General features: G+C 33.7%; 1 protein-coding gene and 2 pseudogenes across 1 annotated transcript; 2 read left to right on the forward strand and 1 right to left on the reverse strand.

Moving 5' to 3' along the window:
• The first annotated feature begins 1958 nt into the window (after nt 1–1958).
• Nucleotides 1959–2894, forward strand: LOC107148909 (olfactory receptor 6C2-like). The gene has a single exon (XM_015493635.1). The coding sequence runs from the start codon at nt 1959–1961 to the stop codon at nt 2892–2894; it is 936 nt and encodes a 311-aa protein (XP_015349121.1).
• A 6654-nt stretch (nt 2895–9548) lies between these two features.
• Nucleotides 9549–10512, reverse strand: LOC107148910 (annotated as a pseudogene).
• A 9503-nt stretch (nt 10513–20015) lies between these two features.
• Nucleotides 20016–21552, forward strand: LOC107148790 (annotated as a pseudogene).

Here is a 21552-nt window from a genome sequence, read left to right on the forward strand (position 1 = left end):
TGCCTAATTTATCCCAACTAGGTACAGTAAGGCTGCCCGAAAATGCAAACCACGGTGCAGCGATATCCACCTTCTGTAAAAATCTCTGTAAAGTACTATGTTTCACTTCCAGACCTTTAGAACGTAATAGGCCATCTAGGGCCAGAAGAAGCGGACTGGAAGGCACAGCACCCATGACACAACAACAAAAGAAGCACAAGAAACACAAACAAAATGACACAACAAGAGACACACAGAAAACAAAAGCGAAAGTAAAAACGAAAGTACACAATGCAGCTGCTGCCCCGCTTTGGTCGCGGGTCCCACTTACTTGGGACGATTCTCCGCTTTGACCGCGGATCCCACTTACCTGGGACTACGGTGCACCCCCCTGACTGCTGAAAGTTCTGGTTCCCGGGTTTCGGCACCACTTGTAGCGCCCCCTTGCCCGCAAGGAAGACGCAACACTCAGGAATCTTCTTTCAGCAGTTTATTCAGGCCCCTGACAGTTCTTCTCCTCAGTTCTCTTCTTCAGTTCTCTCCCTCCGGATGCCCTTCCCAGCCTTAATAAAGCATCTCAAGCCCCAATGCAAAGCAGCCATGTGGAGCTTTCTCATAGAGTGATGAAAAGTCATGTGCCAACTCTCCCAAACAAGGAGTTGTTTGTCACAGACCACAGCGGAGCCAGCGCCATCATGTAATGGCGACCATAATTTACATAAACGGCAGAAACGGCTCACCACAGGGTGGCACATTCCTATAATCTCAGTGACTGGAGAGGCTGGGATAGGAGAATCACAAGTTCAAGGCCAGCCTGGGCAATTTGTTAGACCCTGTCTCAAAATTAGGAAAAGCAAATAAAGAAAACACACATTATAACATTATACTTAGAAATTTCCTAACCTTCAACAGAAAAAGGGAGGTATTTGATAAACTTTCATGTAATTCATATATTTAAAAACATGGGGGCAAAACATGATTTCAGTATAATAATGATTGAACGTAGTATGGTAACCAATAAAAGGAAAATAATTATGAACCAGGGCACTGAAGTAGTTAAATTATATTTATTACTCATTGTTAGGTACTTTCATTAATATTTTGTATAATATACTATCACAGAGTATATGTATGAAGAGTATTATTTTATTTTCCATTTTACACTAACAAACTGAGTCACAGTGAAATTAAATCATGCTTGAAGAAATATGTAATAGTTTAAACCTGATATATTTTGGAAGTTGGGATACTAATGCAGTATTTTGGACTGTGCTTCACACTTATAGACATTAAAAAAATTAAAAAATGTGATTTTTATCAGGTATATATTCCAAACCTAACTTATATTATCATCCTATACAATAAATTCAACCTCAAAATACTCTTTCTTATGTACTGCAATAGGAAAGGAGTATTTTAAATAGAAAATTATGAGGAAAAACCAGGGGAATAAGTAAGGAAGTAGTTGCTTACAGAAAACACAAGTATACTTGACATCCTCAGCCACAGAAGGAGAGCCTATATAATTAACTCTCTGTGTGATATAATTATATTAATAACAAGACTTCAAGGAAACATAAATATGAAAAAGAAAATTTATGGTTCAGCTTTAGGGTTCACAGTATGAATAAGGAAAATTGCTCAATCTCAGAAAACACTAGTAGTCAAATCTAACTGTTGGGGAAAATTAAATCTGAGATGCAGGTAAAATAAAAAATAAGAACAGAATGCAATAATAAGGAAGCAACCATAACATTTTGGAATTGGTATAGATAATGCAATTTGATTTTTTAATCTACCCTGAAATGACCAAAAATATATGATTATAGAACCTATGCTACCAGTGAATGACAATATTTGTAAACAAAATAGTTAAATACATGTGAATGGGTTTTCCAGGTTCTTCCTCTGTGAATTACTATCCTACACAAACATCTCTGAATTTGAAATGCAAATTAAGTAGAAGTCAGGATCCACTTATGAGAAATCACACAATAACAACATTTATCCTGCTGGGACTGACAGATGACCCACAACTGAAGGTCGTGATTTTCATCTTTCTCTTTCTCACCTACATGCTGAGTATAACTGGGAATCTGGCAATCATCTCCCTCACCTTCCTGGATGCAAGCCTCAAAACTGCCATGTATTTTTTCCTACAAAACTTCTCCTTCTTAGAAATCTCATTCACAACTGCTTGTATTCCCAGATACTTGTACAGCTTATCAACAGGGGATAAGTCCATCACATATAACAGTTGTGCCATTCAGATATTTTTCACTGATCTCTTTGGTGTAACAGAATTTTTTCTCCTCGCCACCATGTCCTACGACCGATACATAGCTATCTGCAAACCCCTACACTATGTGACCATCATGAACACCAGGGTCTGCAGAAGACTCATCCTTTGTTGCTGGACAGCTGCTTTGTTGGTCATACTCCCACCATTTAGCTTGGTCCTGAATCTGGAATTCTGCAACTCTAATGTTATTGACCATTTTGTCTGTGATGCAGAACCCATCCTAACAATCTCATGCACAGAAACATGGCTCATAGAGCAGATGGTTATAATTTGTGCTGTTTTAACTTTTATTATGACTCTCATATGTGTCGTTCTATCCTATGTATACATCATTATAACTATTTTGCAATTCCCTTCTGCCCAACAAAGGAAAAGGGCATTTTCTACCTGTTCTTCCCATATGATTGTAGTCTCCATAACCTATGGGAGCTGTATCTTCATTTATGTTAAGCCTGCAGCAAAAGACTCAGTGTCTATTAACAAGGGGGTGACAGTCCTTGTTACGTCCATCAGTCCCATGTTGAACCCCTTCATTTACACACTGAGGAACAAGCAAGTAAAACAGGCCTTCAAGGACTCAGTCAAAAGAATTGCATTGTTCGTAAATAAGTAAGGGAATTTTCTAGTGTAAAAGTATTCTATGTGTACTGAAAAGATTGTTGATCTCTAAATATGTGTCTTTGATTTTTTACATCATTCCTTTCCTTGCAAGGAAAGAGTTTCAGGATAAGTGTTCTCAAAAAGAAAACCTACTTCCAGGCAACTAAAGGACTTCACATAATAGAAAATCTGAAAGAACCTGCAAAAAAAAAAAAAAAGAAAGAAACAGAGGCAATGCATTCACCCCATATTGGGATTGAGTAATTGTGTTGATAGAATTCCTCAATTCTAATATTTTTATTTATATATGACAGCAGAATGCATTACAATTCTTATTACACATATCGTACACAATTTTTCATGTCTCTGGTTGTATACATAGTATATTCACACCTATTCATGTCTCCATACCTGTACTTTGGATGATAATGTTCCTCACATTCCTCCATCATTTATAAGTCCATGTGCTCTCCCTTCCCATTCAACCCCTCTGCCCTATCTAGAGTTCCTCTATTCCTCCCATGCCCCTGTTCCCTATCCAACTATGAATCTGCCTCCTTATATCAAAAAAAAAAAAAAATTCAGTATTTGGGTTTTTGGGATTGGCTAACTTCACTTAGCATTATCTTCTCTAACTCCATCCATTTACCTGCAAATTTTATGATATTATTCTCTTTTATTGTAATATTACATTGTGTATATATCTCACATTTTCAATGCATTCGTCTATTGAAGGGCATCTAGGTTGCCTCCAAAGTTTAACTATTGTGAATTGTGCTGCTATAAACATTGATGTGGATGTATCCCTGTAGTAGGCTGTTTTTAATCCCTAGGTTATAGACTGAGGAGAGGGATAGCTGGGTTAAACAGTGGGTCCATTTCCAATTTTCCAAGGAATCTCCATACTGCTTTCCATATTGGCTACATCAACTTGCAGTTCCACCAGCAGTGTATGAATGTATCTTTTTCTCCACATCATCACTAAGACTTATTATTGTCTGTACACATAATAGCTGCCATTCTGATAGGAGTTGTTTTGATTTGCATTTCTCTAATTGCTAGTGATGATGAACATTTTTTCATGTATTCATTGATTTCTTGTACATTATCTTCTGAGAAGTGTCTCTTCAGGCCCTTGGACCATTTATTTATTGGGTTATTTGATTTTTCAGTGTTTAGCTTTTTGAGTTCTTTATATACTCTAGAGATTAGTGCTCTATCAGATGTGTGAGGGGTAAAGATTTGCTCCCAAGATGTAGGCTCTCTATTCATCTCACACATTGTTTCTTTTGCTGAAAAGAAACTTTTTAGTTTGAGTCCATCCCTTTTATTGACTCCTGATTTTAATTCTTGTGCCACAGGGCTCTTATTAAGGAAGTTGGGGCCTAATCCCACATGATGAAGAATAGGGCCTACATTTTCTTCTATTAGACATGGGGTCTCTGGTTGTATTCCTAAGTCCTTGATCCATTTTGAGTTGGGTTTTGTGCATGGTGAGAGATAGGGGTTTAATTTCATTTTGTTGCATATGGATTTCCAGTTTTCCCAGCACCATTTGTTGAAGAGGCTATCTTTTCTCCAATGCACATTCTTGGCACCTTTGTCTAATATAAGATAATTGTAGTTCTGTGAGTTAGTCTCTGTATCCTCTATTCTGTACCATTGGCCTACCAGTCTGTTTTGGTGCCAATACCATGCTGTTTTGCTACTATTGCTCTATAAGTTCTGGTATAGTGATGCCACCTGCTTCACTCTTCTTGCTAAGGATTGCTTTAGCTTTTCTGGGTCTCTTATTTTTCTAGATAAATTTCATGATGGCCTTTTCTATTTCTATGAGGAATGTCATTGAGATTTTTATTGGAATTGCATTAAATATATATACTGCTTTTGGAAGTATGGTCATTTTGTTAATATTGATTCTGTCTATCCAAGAGCAAGGTAGATCTTTCCATCTTCTAAGGTCTTCTTTGATTTCTTTCTTTAGGGTTCTGTAATTTTCATTTTATAGATCTTTCACCTCTTTCATTAAATTGATCCCAAGTATTTTATTTTATTTTATTTAGGCCATTGAAAATGGTGTAGTTTTCCTTCTTTCTCTTTCTGAGGATTTGTCAGTGATATGCAGAAATGCCTTTGGTTTATGGCTGTTGATTTTATATAAAATTCTAATATTGAAAGCCTTTTCTAAAGCAAGGCACCATTTCAGGCAGTGGGGATGAAATAAATAGAAAACCCACTAATTTCCTGTCCTTTTGAGTCTAGTGTTTTAATGGATTTATGGAAGCAATTAATTAAAAACATGATAAAACCTATTACATGTAAATTATAAACACAAAAATAACAACTAAAAAACAGATGCATTTCAATGTTTAATAAACATCTGTATAAATGTCCATTTCATCATGGAAACTGAATTATAAAATATGAAATCCTACAAGTTTGAATACTCTGAAAGTCACAGGGCAAATGAACTAAGTTTAATAGAATTTACATGAAGTAAGATGCTAAAAATTCTTTTTCTAATTTTTTTTTTAGTTTTGATGGATCTTTATTTTATTTATTTTATTGGTGCTGAGGATTGCACCCAGTGCTTCACACATGGTACGCAAGTTCTCTACCACTGAACCACAACACTAGCCCCCAAAATTCTTGAAAGATTTGTATTTGCAAAGCAAATGTTCATATATCTATATATTTATTTGCTTTTATGATTTATCTATAACTAATCTTTAGCTGTGGAGAAATTATAATTATTAAATGACTATAAAATTATTTAACAAGTAAAAAATGTGAGGGGCTGGGGATATAGCTTAGTAGGTAGAATGCCCGCCTAGCATGCCCAAGGCCCTGGATTCAATCCCTGCATCACCAAAAAAAAGAAAAAAAAGAAACAAAAAAGAAAAAGAAAAAGAAATTGAAAAACAAGGAATGTATGTAAATTAGCCATATAAATGACTACAACTCAATGTAAATTTATGGAAGCTGTATCTCTTTCTATTTCAAGCTTTCAATCTGTTGATCTCATAATAGGTAAGGGGCATTATTGCAATCTAAACAACTCCTCCTCCTCCTCCTCCTCCTCCTCCTTCTTCTTCTTCTTCTTCTTCTACTTCTTCTTCTTCACCAGGGAGTGAACCCAGATGCACTTTACCAATGAACTATATCCCCAAGCCCTTTTATATTTTGAAAGTGGGTCTCATTAAGTTGCTTAGTACCTTGCTCAGTTGCTGAGGCTGGCCTCAAAATTGTGGATTTCCTGCCTCAGCATCCAGGGTGGCTAGGATTACAGCTATACACCACCACACCTGGCTGTTTTTAACAGCCATAATGAAAGAATCTCAATGCAACATATCTTTTTTATTAATTATTATTTTAATGGTACAACTATATGAGATATAATGTTACAATTCAATATTTCAATATAGACATAAGGTGTATAATGATCAAACTACCTTGCTGTTAACATTTCCAACTATTAACATTTTAAAAATGTTTTGTCAATGCATCTTATCAATATAAGATTCATACTATGCAAATGAAACTTACTTATGGGTTAACAACTAAAGGAACTATTGGATAAAAATTTAAGTGTTGTGACGCACTAGCATAATTTGAGATTTTCTGGAAAAAAAATTAAATTTTACATACATAATTCAATATAAACAATTGGAATGGATATATGTAAAGTATGCCACTTTTTAGATCAACACCTAGTAATACTGACCAGGCAAGAAGGGGAATAGAGTAAAAGGAGTTAGGGATGTGGAGAAGCTCTATCTAATATAGGAATTTTGGGGCCACTAATATTTTCAGTTGTTCTACAACACTACCTCCAATTTGGTCTCCAGTTCTGATTCTGATGACTTCTCTTTTCATCACTTTTGCAATTTAGTCCAAACTTCCCACATTTTTTCAGTGGACCCAGTTCATGCCCTAATTCCAAGATTAGTTAACACTATTAATTATATTCTTACTGTTCTAAATCCCTGATTTGAAAAGCACTGGGTGTTTATGAATGGAAATCAGTGAACTTAGTGACTAGTGAGTTATTAGAAATTCTGTTTCAAGAAGTTTAGATTGCAGCCAGGCACAGTGGTGTACACCTGTAACCAGCAACTCAGGTTCAATCTGTGGTACAAAAAAAAAAAAAAAAAAAACTTAGATTGAAATAATGCTCTTCACCTATCTTGAGATCAAGATAGTGGAGGAGACCTATAATAAAGTCACCTGAAGCTTTGGGTTCACTTAGAGAAGATCTAATGGCACAGACTGAGAAGCAACAGCAGGCCATATTCAGAGCCTTTTTTCACAGCTAGTATCCTAAATTTCTTGAAATGTCCAAAAAATGTTAATCTTGAAAGCTTATGCTATGCAAGGTCATATGCTAAGCATTTTATATCTAATAATTTTATATTTATGGAAATAGATAACAGTTTCATAAGGAACACATCTATCACAGTATTAAGAACTTATCAACTTAAGGCCAATCTTGTTTACTAAATGTTTTTATAGTGCACCATAACTATAAATAATACTGCAGTTAATTTTGACTTAATCATAGATGCATTCAAACATATTTCTTGTCCTATGCATTTTATTTTATAGACCTCATTCCACTGTCAATGAAACTATTTTTTCTTCAAATTCCAGGAGCATGTCTATTTTGTCTAGTACAATACATGTTCTTGGATAACTGTTTGGAGAAGTAATAAATGAAAGAATGAATAAGCATAGTTTTTTTTTCCCCTAGGGATTGTAATTCAATGACTAAGAAATATTTGTCCTAGAAGAGCTTGGAGTAGAGATATTGTTCTACAGGGATATATAGAGATCATAAAACATAGACCTGTTTTAGATTGGCAAAATTAAATTGCTTTAATAGTAATATATTTTCTTATGTAGGTTGTTCTTTTTTCCTGATTCTTCACTACATCAGAAATTATCTACTTTGCCCTGTAAAATCATGCTTACCAACCAGGACATCAACATTAGTAGATTTCATGGACTTAAGCATTCATAATGGACAGGAACTTCAAACAGCCCTATATTATGGGAGAAAATTGAGTAAGAAGATGAAAAATACTTCTTATCCCTCCCCACCTGTCCACAACACTGTTATCACTCTTTTTTTTTTTTTTTCGGGGAGAGAGGAGTAATGAGATTGAACTCAGGGGCACTTGATCACTAAACCACATCCCCATCCCTGTTTTATATTTTATTTAGAGTCTCACTGAGCTGCTTAGTTCCTTGCTTTTTCTGAGGCTAGTGTTGAACTCAAGATTCTCCTGCATCAGCCTCCTGAGCCACTGGGATTACTGACATGTGCCACTCTTTGAGCAGAGACAGTGATAAAAGCAGTGCTTTGCACACTCTGATACCATGCTTTAGTCATTAAATCTTCATTGAATTATAGGTTGCTGAGTAAACATCACACATGACTTTCCTAATTGTTCACTAACAGGAGAGGACCAACTAAGAAGCCATTTCCCAGAGTTTCCTTCTCAGAATGGTAAATTAAAACCATGAAAGAACATTGTGCAAAAATTGGATGTTAGAGAGAAGCAAAGGTTATTATTCTCCAGAGGTGTACTCAGGCTGCTGAGTTAACATGACATCCAGAGTATCTTCTCATTAAGTATTTGAGAATTACCTACTTTGCTGCTAAGGTTTTCATAAGCACTCTTGAAGAAATTACTAAAGTTCATTGCCATTTTCTATACTTTTTCTGCATGGCTCCAATCTGAAATTTTCAGTATTAATTTCCTCGACATTTTGTCGTCAACACTCACACATTGGCTTTTGGCTCCCTCAGGTCTTTAAAAGCAAGATGAATCTTGGAGTCTACTGAATTATAAAAACAAATAACTCAAGTATAGTTTCAGCTAAAGGGGGTCATAAGGAGAGCAACAAAACATGGAATGTATTTCTCTACAGGTATCTTTCTTTTTTTTTTCCTTAAGGGATAATTTCTTAAGCTTCTCTGGAAGATGGGAATTGAGGAATGAAATCAGCAAGACATGAGGAGATAGTCCATTCCTATTAATTCCCCTTGGACAGATTTTATTTCAAAACGACATATGAAAGGATAATTTTCAGGGATTGGCATTCAATTTATTCATTTTTCACACCAAAAAAATAAAGATTCCATTTTGTAGAGAGATTCCTCAGAAAGTAAAATATCACAGTATTGGAGTAAGGGAGGAAAAACTATCGAAAGGACAGGAGACATGCTGCTAAATCACAACAGCATAAAGAAGAAGCTGTGGATGCGTGCAATAACATGGATGAACTTTGCTATGTTGAACAAAAGAAGTCAGACATGTAATTCAAAGAGTGTAGTTTCTTTCATATAAAATTTCAGAACAGGCATGACAGGCATTCAGAACAGTTATTAAAGATCATCATTGTATACTCTGATTCAATGGCAGATGGAAATGTTTTTATACACATGCTTTAAATATATAAATATTTCTCCAAACCAACATAAAAATTTATATATAATGAATTGTAGGTTGACTTTCTTTCATGGGTTAGTATCATCTTTAATGTTCAGAGACTATGAAGTAAGAACCAAAGCCTGATGTTCAATTATTTTTACTCCAAATGACATCAATTTGTGTTTACAAATAACTTATTTGTAATTATTTTGATTCCAAAGGAGAAACTTTTATTTATGTCTAAACTCTGCCTTGTTGTTTTCAAAAGAACAAAACCTTTGGAGCATATGCTTGAGAGCTTCTTTCACTTGCTGGTTCCTCAAGGTGTAAATGAAAGGGTTGAGCAAAGGGGCAACAGAGGTATTGAGCACAGCTACACCTTTAGTTAAAGTCACCCTTTCTTTTGCTGATGGCTTCATATACATAAAGATACAACTTCCATAAGTAATAGAAACAACTACCATGTGTGAGGAGCAGGTGGAAAAGGCTTTCATTCTTTGTTGAACAGAAGGGAATTTGAGAATGGTTTTGATGATGAATGTGTAGGAGAGGACCACTAATAACAATGTGAGGGCAAGTGTTAACACAGCTAAGACAAAGGCCATCAATTCTATTAAATGTGTATCTGTACAAGAGATCTGCAGGATGGGGGAAGTGTCACACAGAAAGTGATCGATCACTTTGGAAGCACAGAAATGCAGTTTGAGCCCCAGGAGCAAAGGGGGGAAGATGATTAAGAATCCAGCTGCCCAGGAGCTGAGCACCAGTAGGTAGCACACTCTGCTGTTCATAATGACTGGGTAATGCAGAGGTTGGCAGATAGCAACATAGCGGTCATAGGACATGGCAGCCAGGAGGTAAAACTCTGTAATCCCTAATAGGAAAAAAAAAGAATAACTGAGTTGCACAACAATTGTAGGAAATTGTTCTGTCTCCAGTGAGAATGCTTATCAGGAACCGTGGAATGCAGACTGTTGTGAAGGAAATTTCCAAGAAGGAAAAATTTCGGAGGAAGAAATACATTGGAGTCTTGAGGCGGGGATCCAGCAGGGTGAGGATGATGATGGTTAAGTTCCCCATCAGGCTCAAGATATAATTGAAAAATAGAAACAGGAAAATCACAATTTTTAGCACAGGGTCATCTGTCAGCCCAAGTAAAATGAACTCTATCTCCACGGATTGATTCTTCATTTCTCTTTTGTCCTATCAAATTTACTGAAAATAAAAACTAATATCATGAGTAAGAAGTTAGTTCTTCCTTTTCAGCTATGTAAAACTCCATGTTCAAAAATTTACCAATTCACAAATATTTCTCAAATCAGCTTAGATTTCATCACAAGGAACATAATCCACACTTCATTCATCATCTTTATGAAAACACTGAGAGATCCTTCCTTTGTTTAGAACTTAGTGTGACCTACTCACCAGTTTATAGGACATTTAATAGTCATTTGAAATGTATTTCCTCAATTTGATTCATGTTAATCTATAACTAATCTTTCAAATACTTTATGAGAATAGGTGTTCAAATATTTGATTTTTTTTTTTTGTCTTGGGGATTAAACTGAGAGGTACTTAAACACGGAGCCACATGCCCAGCACCTCCCCACACACTTTATTTATTTAGAGACACAGTCTAACTGAGTTGCTTAGGGACTCACTAAGTTGGTGAGGCTGGTTTTGAACTCAGAATCCTCCTGGCTCAGCCCCCCCCCAGCTGCTAGATTTACCACCATTCACCACCATGCCTAGCTTGTGTGATCAAGCAAATTATCATTCAAGTGACACAATGATTACACGAAATAGTTTTCTTCCAAGTTGCCAAAATAACTAGAAATTTATGGATACATATAATAGTATAGGAAATTTCTAAGAAAGAAAAAATATATGAGAATCCACTGAATATACAGCAGGGTGAGTGAGGGGATGATCAGATCAAAGCAGTGCTTAACAAATATTTGTGAAGCTGGAACATAAATAACACAACATTCAAATGTGGGTCATTTGAATTCACCAAGATAAACACTGTTACTATTGTATGGTTTCCCATTACCATGTTGTGTCTTTTATCATGTCTGAATGGTGAGAGTAGAAGGAAAGCTCTATCTAATAACAGTGATAGCTAGTACTCAAGTTATGGTTAGAAAAATTATGTTTCAGGTAGAGTTATGCAATGCTCATTTATGAATTGCAGGTAGTATGCTGGTAGAGAAGGAGATAATGTTTTTCTTCTAGTTATAGCTTTAAAAACAAATAAGATCCAGTGGTGTTCAATGGACAATAAAGGTTTATTGAAGCAGATAAATATAAAAAGGTGTTTGTGATATGTCATTAGAAGGGAACTGCATCATGAGAAGAATAGAAGGGTTATAGAAACCTAAAGACAAAGGACACTTTTTAAAAGTTAGATGAATGATTTTAAGGAAAAAAATGGATCAATAAAATTCAGAAAGATAATTATATAGAGAAGTAATAAGGGAAAAATTTTTAAAACATAATATGCTTATATTATTAAAACATACCTTTTTGCTTATTCCCTAATGTGTAGACTGCAATCATGAGTATACTTTAAGTCAGAATGATCTAGAGGGGGAAAATATGTGATGAATTTCAAAATTACACTGCATTGTTGGACTGGTTTTCAGATAAATTTTGGATAGCATCTACAGCATTCTCAACGTAATGATATTGAAATGTCAGGCAAACAAGCAACTATGTTAATAAATATAACTTTGGGCCTATTGAGAACTATATATGTAACAATTACTATTCTCAATGTTCTGCATTTGTTCTGTAGAACTAAAGAGATTAAAAATTAAAAACTGTGCCCAGGCTTACATTCAGAGCAAGGGGTCAGATTAATAGAGATTATTTTCAGAAGTTATAGCTTTAAAATTCCACAGTTGTCTAAAAGTTTTACTCTCAAGTTTTCATATAAGTTTTAACTAGAAGATAAATTATGGACACTCATCCTAAAAAGAATTATTGATACTTCTACGGGAAAAAAAAACTAACCAAAAAATGAGAGGTCTTCCCAGAGTTCTCTACAGGAATTTAAAGAAGGAGATATCTAAGTGTTTGCCTCTTAGATGGGCCTTAGAAGGAGATGAAAAGATGAGACAAGTTATATTAGGCAGATGAAGCAAGATGAAAGCCAAAGAAAAGCAATGGCTCCAACATAATTTGGTTAAAAAGAGTATTTAGAATTCCCTTATTTAATCATCTTAATAAAAGCATAAACTATTGGAAAGAGCAGTGATCCACGTCCAGAGTTCCTTACCACAATCAGATGATTGTGAAATTATATATTATAAAATTATATCATTTATACAAATGATCCGAATGAGAACACTGATATAAATGTTCAATTATATTATAAACTATAATTTCATAATATTAAATTGTTGATTTGTCCCGATTCAACAATCACACATACCATGTATCTTTACAACATAGGCTATGAGGGAAAATAATATAGTGTGAACACAGACCAATAAATGCAATTATATGCAGTTTTGTTGACAATAGTGAATACCACATAAAAATTAAAATTTTAAAGGCTTGTAAGTTTTAAATCATTATTTATCTTATCTATAATATTTCACCAATGTCTACAAGTCAAAGTATAGTTAGTAGTTAAAACACTAACCATTTAATAGTATAATACAGATTATTGTATACATTATCTGGGCCAACCCACTGTAGTTCCATACTTAACTCAGCATCTTGGTGAGCAGAGAACACTGATGATCAGTTTTTCTCCCTAAGCACTTGAATCTACATAAAACATATGATTTATTTAAACGTTATTTAAGAAAGATTATTTATGATTCATATACTACATGTTTTCAGGAAATTTATCAAATTACCTTATTTCCTAAAATTTGCTATAACCCACTATCTGACCATTCCTAAATGTGATATGCAATGAAATATGAAAATTAACCATCTCTCGATACCATGAAGGATTTATGTCTTCTTACAGGAAAACATCTAACAAGAACAAAGAACTCTCAGGGTAACTGAGATCCCAAAACGTCATTTCCTAAGGGACTGCCAATTTTTGAATTACAGAAGTGTTTTCTACACACACACACACACACACACTTTTATATGTTCTAATTTTGCTTCCAGTAATTCTGTGTACATTGCTTTCCTAGTTCATTGCCTAGTACTCACCCATTCCCAGATACATAGTTTAGGATTTAGAAACAGAAAGAAAAATATTTTTAAGTTCATATGAAAATTGAGAATATAAAATGAAAAAAAAATAGCCTCTGTAAACCAACTAAATTCAAGCTAAATTTTATATACTACAGATATCATGATTCCTTTTGATTTATTCACTAAATAACAATATCCTGTCAAACACACAACATCTACTCTTGGAGATATTTCAAATTTGTTAGGGCTGCATAGTCCTTCTTTAAAAGGATCTGTCATAACATATTTAATTGCTCTCATTTTTAGCTAATAGTTTGTTTTCAATATTGTCAATTAGAGTGCAACCATGAACAAAATCATGGACATGCATTTTTATAATTTTTTAATAAAAAAGAAATTATATAATATTGGAGGTCATAATGTCAGCATAAATTCCTAAAATTGGAATTTCTGAGTCAAAAGTAAATGCCATTCACTTTCAGTTAGCAATGTTAAATCATTTTCTACACACAGTGTTTCAACTCCCATTAACAGTCTATTATTAGTGTTCTTGTTTCTCAATAACCTTAACATCAGAAGAGGTTTTTATCATTATAAAGTATTGGCAATCTTACAGGTTGAACATGGTAACAGAAAATTATTTTACTTTGCATTTCTCTAATTATATGTGTGATTGAATATCATTTCACAAGTCAAAAAGCCATTTCCTATATAATTGTGAATTGTTTATATACATCTTTCACTAATTTTTTTCTACCAAGTTTTTATTTTCTTACACCTTTTAAGAGTTATTTGTATATCATTAACATCATCTTTGTATGTTGAAATGTTGCAAGTATTTTCTCCTAGGTTGAATGTGATTTGAATCTGTTTATGAGATTGTGTTTATGTGCTTGTACTAAAAAACAATAACAAAAAAACCACTTTAGGCAGAAATGGGAAGATGGCGGCGAGGGGAGTCCATTGCCCCCGTGTGCTGCTTCACTGTGTGGGAGTATGACAAGTAAGGACGGCTAAAGGCTATCTTGTTAGGAATTTCCAGCAATAGTGGGGTGCTCTGGAACCTGGAGGAAGGATTTCCATCGCACGAGGATCGGCTACGGGGACTCAAACGCGAGAGGTTTGTCGCACGGAGGGTAACACTGCTTATTCAGCAAATCGCCCCGCGGCTAGAGTCTGCAGCGCGCGCTGGGAAACAAGGAGATAGCGACGCAGGGATACAGCGCTGCAGTTTCTGCCAGCTGTGCAAGCACCGTACTCAGGGCTGAATTCTGGGTTCGAGACGGGGGAAGGAAGCGGTCCATCTCGGTTCTCCACACCGGTCAGACCACAGAGGAGGCCAGCAGCCACCATGTTGGAAAGCTGACGTCACCATCCCTGTTTTCGACTGACCACAGCTCATTCAGCCATAGAACAGGATACCAACATGGCAGAGATCTGATGTCATCAGAAAGCGGTGGAGGAGAGAACTTCATCAATACCNAGGCAGCGGAGCACAACAGACACTATTATGGCAATATGTAAATCAATGGATGTGTAACTGATGTGATTCTGCAATCTGTGTATGGGGTGAATGTGGGAGTTCATAACCCACTTGAATCAAAGTGTGGAATATGATGTCAAGAAATTTGTAATGTTTTGAACAACCAACAATAAAAATTAAAAAAATAAAAATAAAATAAAAAAAAGAAAAAACAGTCCTTTCTACTAGGTATATAAAAGTTATGATCTGCAATTGAACATTATTAAATAAATTGTATGTGACATACGAAAAAAAAAAACACTTTATTTTAGCTTCTTTAAATGTATTGATCATTTTTATTGTGCCTGTATTTGATAAACAGGTAAAAACCCTTTCTTATATCAAAGATAAAAAGAAATTCACCATATTAACTGTTTCCTATGTTGAATAGCTTTTTTAATATAATTCCATTAATTTGCTTTTGCTTTTGGGTCTCGTCCAAAAATCCTTGCCCATTCCAATGACTTAAAGATTTCCCCTATATTTTCTTCTAGTTGTTTTCTAATTTCATATTTCACATTTAAATCTTTCTTTCTCTTTGACTTAGTTTTTAGGATTGATAAGAGATGGGAATTTAGCTTTATTCCTCAGCATTTGTATATTAAATTTTACCAGCATTGTTTATTGAAAAGGCTATCTTTTCTCCAAGGCATGTTCTTAGCACCTTTGTCATAAATCAGTGGCTGTAGGTGTGTGGGTTGCTTTACTCGGCTTTCTATTCAGTTCCACTGGTCTATGCATCTGTTTTTATCCCAATACCATGCTCTTTTGATTACTATAGCTTTGCAGTATATTTTAAAGTCAGGTAATGTAATGTCTCCTGATTTTTTTCCTTTTGCTCAAGAGTGTTTGGGTTATTTAGAGTCTTCTGTGGTTGAATGTGAGTTTTAGGATTTTTTTCTAATTCTGTGAAGAATGCCATTGATATTTTGATAGAAATTGCATTGGGTCTGTTGATCACATTGGGTAATATGAACATCTTAACTTTTGATTCATCTAATTCAAAAGCATGGAATGTCTTCTTATTTTTGTGTCTTTCATCTTTGATTCTTTCATTAATGTTTGTAGTTTTTATTGTGAGATTATTCTTATATATTTTGTATTTTTCTAACTATTGCAAAGAGAAATTCTCTCTTGGTTTTAGATAATTCACCAATGACCTATAGAAATTGAACTGTATTATATATTGATTTCTATTGGGCAATTTTGCTGAATTCACTTATTAATTCTATTTGTTTCTTGGTGGAATGTTTAGGAAGATCATGTAATCTGACAACATACACAATTTGTCTTCCTCCTTCTTGATTTGGATGCACTTTACTTCTTTTATTGCAGAATGCTCTGGCTCCGACTTTGAGTATTATGTTGAATAAAATTGGGGAAATAGCCATCTTCATTTTGTTCCAGATCTTAGAAAGCTTTCAGCTTTTCTCCATACACTATGATGTTAGCTTATGACTTGTTATACACAGCCTTTATTATGTTGACATTACTTTCCTTCAAAACCTAATTTGTTAAGAGTCTTCATCATAAAGGGATAATAAATTTCATCAAATGCCTCTTCTATGTATTGAAATGATTATATTTTTGTCCTTCAATATGATGACATAGTTATTAATATATTATTATTATTTATTAATTCACATGTTGAACAATCCTTGCATCTTTAGGACAAATAACATTTGATTATGCTAAATAATTTTTTAAAATATATTTTTTAGTTGTAGATGGACACAATACCTTTATTTTATTTATTCACTTTTTTATGTGGTGCTGAGGATCAAACCCAATGCCTCACACAGGCTAGGCAAGCATTCTACCAGTGAATCACAAGTTCAGCCTGATGAATAATTTTTTAATTTAATTGGATTCAGGTTTTTAGTATTTGGTCAATAATTTTGAATCTATATCTATCATGGACATAGCATAAAGATTTCTCTGTGTATTCTGTGTGTGTGTGTGCGTGCGCACGCACGTGTGTACATCCTTGTCTGGCTTAGTGTTAGAATAATAGTGGCTGCATAGAATAAATTTGTAAGAATTTTCTTCTCTTTAATTTTTTGGAAAAATTTAGGAACAATTAGTATTAGTTCTTTGTTCAATGTTTGGTGAAATAGAGCAGCTAAACCATCTGTCTTATCCTTGTCTTTTCTTTAATGGGAGATTGTTGTAAAGCCTACATGTGACAAGGGATTAATATTCAATTATATAAGGAACTTAAAGAAAATGTCAAAAAAATGAAAAAAAAAATAATTAAATAAAAACTAGCATAAAATCCTGATTTTAAATATATGAAATTAACCTAAATAGATATTCATGAAAAGAAAACAAACAAATATCCAACACAAATATAAGAAAATCCTCAACATGACAAGTTATCACGGAATTGCAAATCAAAACCACAATATTACCTTACTGTCATCAAAAAGACAAAAGACACCAAGTGTTACTGAAGATGTGGAGAGAACAGAACCTTTGTACATGTTGATGGCAATGTGAATTAGGACCACTTGGAAAACAGTGTACGAGATCCACTAAAACTAGAAATAGAAATGTCATATGCTCCAGCAATCCCACTGATGGGCACATGTTCAGTAGAAATGAAATCAGTAGGCCAAAGGAACATCTGTACTGCTATGTTTATTGCAGACTATTCACATTAGCCAACAAATGAAAACAAACTAGGTGTTCATCAAATGATGAACAATAAAGATAATGTGGTATAGTCACACACTAGAATACTATTCAACCTCAGGGGCAGGGGAATAAAATCTTGTCATTTGAAAAAGCATGAATAGAATAGGAGATCATTTTGTTAAGTGGAAAAAGCTAGGCACAGAAAGGCAAGTACTATGTGATATCACTAATGTGGAATCTAAAAACGTTTATTTCATGAAAACCAGAGTAAAAAGATAGTTAACAGAACTGGAAAGAATAAGGAAGAAGGAGGGATGAGGACTGGTTTATCATTGGGAATGAACACATTTAGATGGAAGTAAAAAGTTCTTTGGTATTGCACAGTAGTGTGAATACAGATGACAGCAATGCACTGTATATTTCAAAAATCTGAAAGAAAGGTTATTGAATGTTTTCATCATAAAGACATGAAAAATATTTGAGGAGATATATGTGTTTACACTTACCTAAATATTTCATAATATAAGCACCAATATTTCAGATCACATTCTATAAATATATGTATCATTTATGTTCTATATATCAGATAAAAATTCAAAAAGAAATTTACTCACAATTTCTTTTATACCATTTATTTTCATTTTTTACATTTAGATTCCCTAAGCCATTTGGAGTTGATTGTTATGTAAGGTGTAAGAAATGAACTAATTTTTCTTTCCAAATTATTTATCAATTTGCCAAGTAATACATATTTAAAAGTTCATATTTTCCTATGATCATCTTTTTATTATATGCAAAATTTCACATATTATATAGTGTATATTAATGTTGTCATTTTTAATTATATCCATTGAGAAACATCTTGTTGGTGTTTTATTAACTTTTTTATTAAACTTTTAGTAAAATAACAGAAATTTCATCATTTTAGAAAGAATAATTCTACTGAATCATAAGAAAGAGTTTGTTGTTCCTTTCTACGTTTAGGGAGTGTGTACAATATTTTACATTAGTCAAACAAAGCAACATATTCTAGGGCAGTCTAATTAAGAATAAGAGGAGAGAAGACTGAAATAAATAAAATCAGAAATGAAAAAGGAAACATTATGAGAGACACCTCAGGAAAAAAAAATCATAATGAACTGTTATGAAAAATTAATGCCACAAAAATGGAATACCTTAGAGGAACTGGACAGATTGCTAGAAATATGTACCCTACCAACGCTGAATCAAACTAATTACAATTAGATGGAAGTAGCAGTCAAAACTTCCCTAAAAAAAGAAAAGCCAAAGATAAAATGGTTTTGAAGATGAATTTGACAAAAACTCAAGGAAGAATTAATACCAATTCTTCAACTCTTTGAAAAAAATATAAGTACAAGGAACAGCTACAAATTCATTTTCTGAGATATCACTCTGAAGCAAAAGCCATAATATCTCAAGTACTTTGACCACAATAAAAATCCCAATTCAGCTTTGAATAAATAATACTGTAAATGCAATGTAAAAGGAACCCAACAAATAAGTTTGTAAAAGATAATCTGTTAGTAAAAATTTTATGTTATGACTATCTTAAGAAAATGAATATAAATTTGTAAGAATATCTGAATGTAGGGATTATGATATGTTTGGGGAAAGAGCAATAAGGATAATTAATATAAAATTTAGAAAACAATTTATTTTCACTTATTCAGAAAAATACTACAAAATTCTGTTTAAGAACTTATTTTATGTGTAAATGATATTGATCTTTTAAAAAGTGTAATCATAGAATAATGCCAACATAATGTGAAATTACTTATTACCTTAGTAAAATTAATGAAGAAATAATTTCATTAAAATGTAGAAATAAAATTATTTATTTAGGGGATAAAGGATTTTGTATTATTATTTAACTGACCAAAATTTCAAGATATTTATTTTGAGATAATAATAACATTCTGGGCTGGGTTTGTGGCTCAGAGGCAGAGTGCTTGCCCAGCAAGTGTGAGGCACTTGGTTCAATTCTCAGTACCACATATCAATAAATAAAATAAAGGTCCATTGATAACTAAAATATTTTTTTAAAATAATTAACATTCTGACAGTTTTCTTTTGAATAATAAATAAAGGTCTTTCACTTTTAAGTATTTATTCCAATTCAGAAAGATTAATTTTATGAGTACACAATACATGGCTGTATGCAAACTCAGAATGTAAGTGTATAACTATAAGCATCTATTGTGAAAAAAAGTTAATTCAAATAGTTAATTTAATGGGTAAATTATGGGCAAATTAGAATGACTTTAGTGGAATAGGTGCCATTGAGTTACTAAAAAAAAAAAAACATGTTATGCCTGAAGTAGCACAGGGAACTGAATGATGACTCTGACTTGAAATGAGGAAACAGGTACTTGTGAAAAGGGCTAAGAAAAACTAATATATGAAGTATTTCAGAATAAATGAAAGGTAACCAAGTAATTTAACTTGAACAGTGTTGCTTTACATGTAGATCTGACATATAGGTCAGACAAATAATATCTGAAAACAAAACAGAATTAGTATTTTTCTTACTTCACAGAGATTCACAAATCATTTAGAATTTGCTTTAGGGATATCCGAAATTAAGCAGAGGAAGTTTGAGAACATCAAATAATATGTTTCATTATTAATTTTAAAAGATACCATTGAGATTATCACATTTTCTTTTAATCATGATAAAATTCATTTAGAAAGGTAATCTCATATAAAAATTAAGTGATTTGTTATTTTAGAGCATATGCCTATATACATAGATATACACCTATATACAAATACACACATAAAACATTTAAATATACACTTCAAAAGTAAATAGTGCTCAAACATAAACATGAAATACTTTTTAAAACCATTGTGAATAAGAAAAAACCAAAATGATAGAGGTAAAACTGATAAATAATCTGTTGCAAACTGTCTCTGAATGTTACATATACATTTAACAGAAGTCAGAAATCAACAATGCTAACAATACTGTAACAATTTTCATTCTACTGGAACTGACAGATGACCCACTACTACAGGTTCAGATTTTAATCTTTCTATTTCTTACCTATGTGTTAAGCATAAGTGGAAATATGACTATTATCACTCTCATCTTAGTGAATCCTTGCCTTAAAATAGCCATCTACTATTTCCTACAAAATTTTGCTTTCTTGGAGATCTCATTCACTTCTGCATGTATTCCCAGAAACTTATGTAACATATCAACAGGTGACAAGATGATTACCTACAATGCCTGTGTCAGCCAAGTATTTTTTACTGACCTCTTTGGTGTAACTGAATTTTTTCTCCTGGCTGCCATGTCCTATGATCACTATGTGGCCATCTGCAAGCCCCTGCATTATGTGACTATCATGAGTAGTAGAGTCTGCAGGAGACTTGTGTTTGTTGTTGAGTAGCTGGTCTGTTTCTTTTAATCGCCCCACTCGGCCTAGGCCTAAATCTGGAGTTTTCTGATTTCAATATCATTGATCATTTTCTTCATGATGCATTTCCCCTCTGAAAATCCCTTGCACAAATACTTGGTTTATGGAACAGACCATTATCATCTGTGCTGTACTGACCCTCATTATGACACTCATGTGTGTAGTTCTGTCCTACATTTACATCATCAAGGCAATCTTAAGATTTCCTTCTACCCAGCAAAAGAAAAAAGCCTTTTCTACCTGTTCTTCCCACATGATTGTGGTTGCCCTCACGTATGGCAGCTGCATCTTCATCTACTTTAAACCTTCTGCAAAGGACTCAATGGCCATAAATAAGGGGGTAACTGTCCTCACTACTCCCATCACTCCCATGCTGAACCCCCCTTCATTTACACATTAAGGAACAAGCAAGTAGAACAGCCCTTCAAGGACTCAGTCAAAGGAATTTTTATATTTTTCAAGAAATAA

Source organism: Marmota marmota, unplaced genomic scaffold (assembly GCF_001458135.2).
Source record: "Marmota marmota marmota unplaced genomic scaffold, marMar, whole genome shotgun sequence".
In the NCBI taxonomy this organism is placed as follows: Eukaryota; Metazoa; Chordata; class Mammalia; order Rodentia; family Sciuridae; genus Marmota; species Marmota marmota.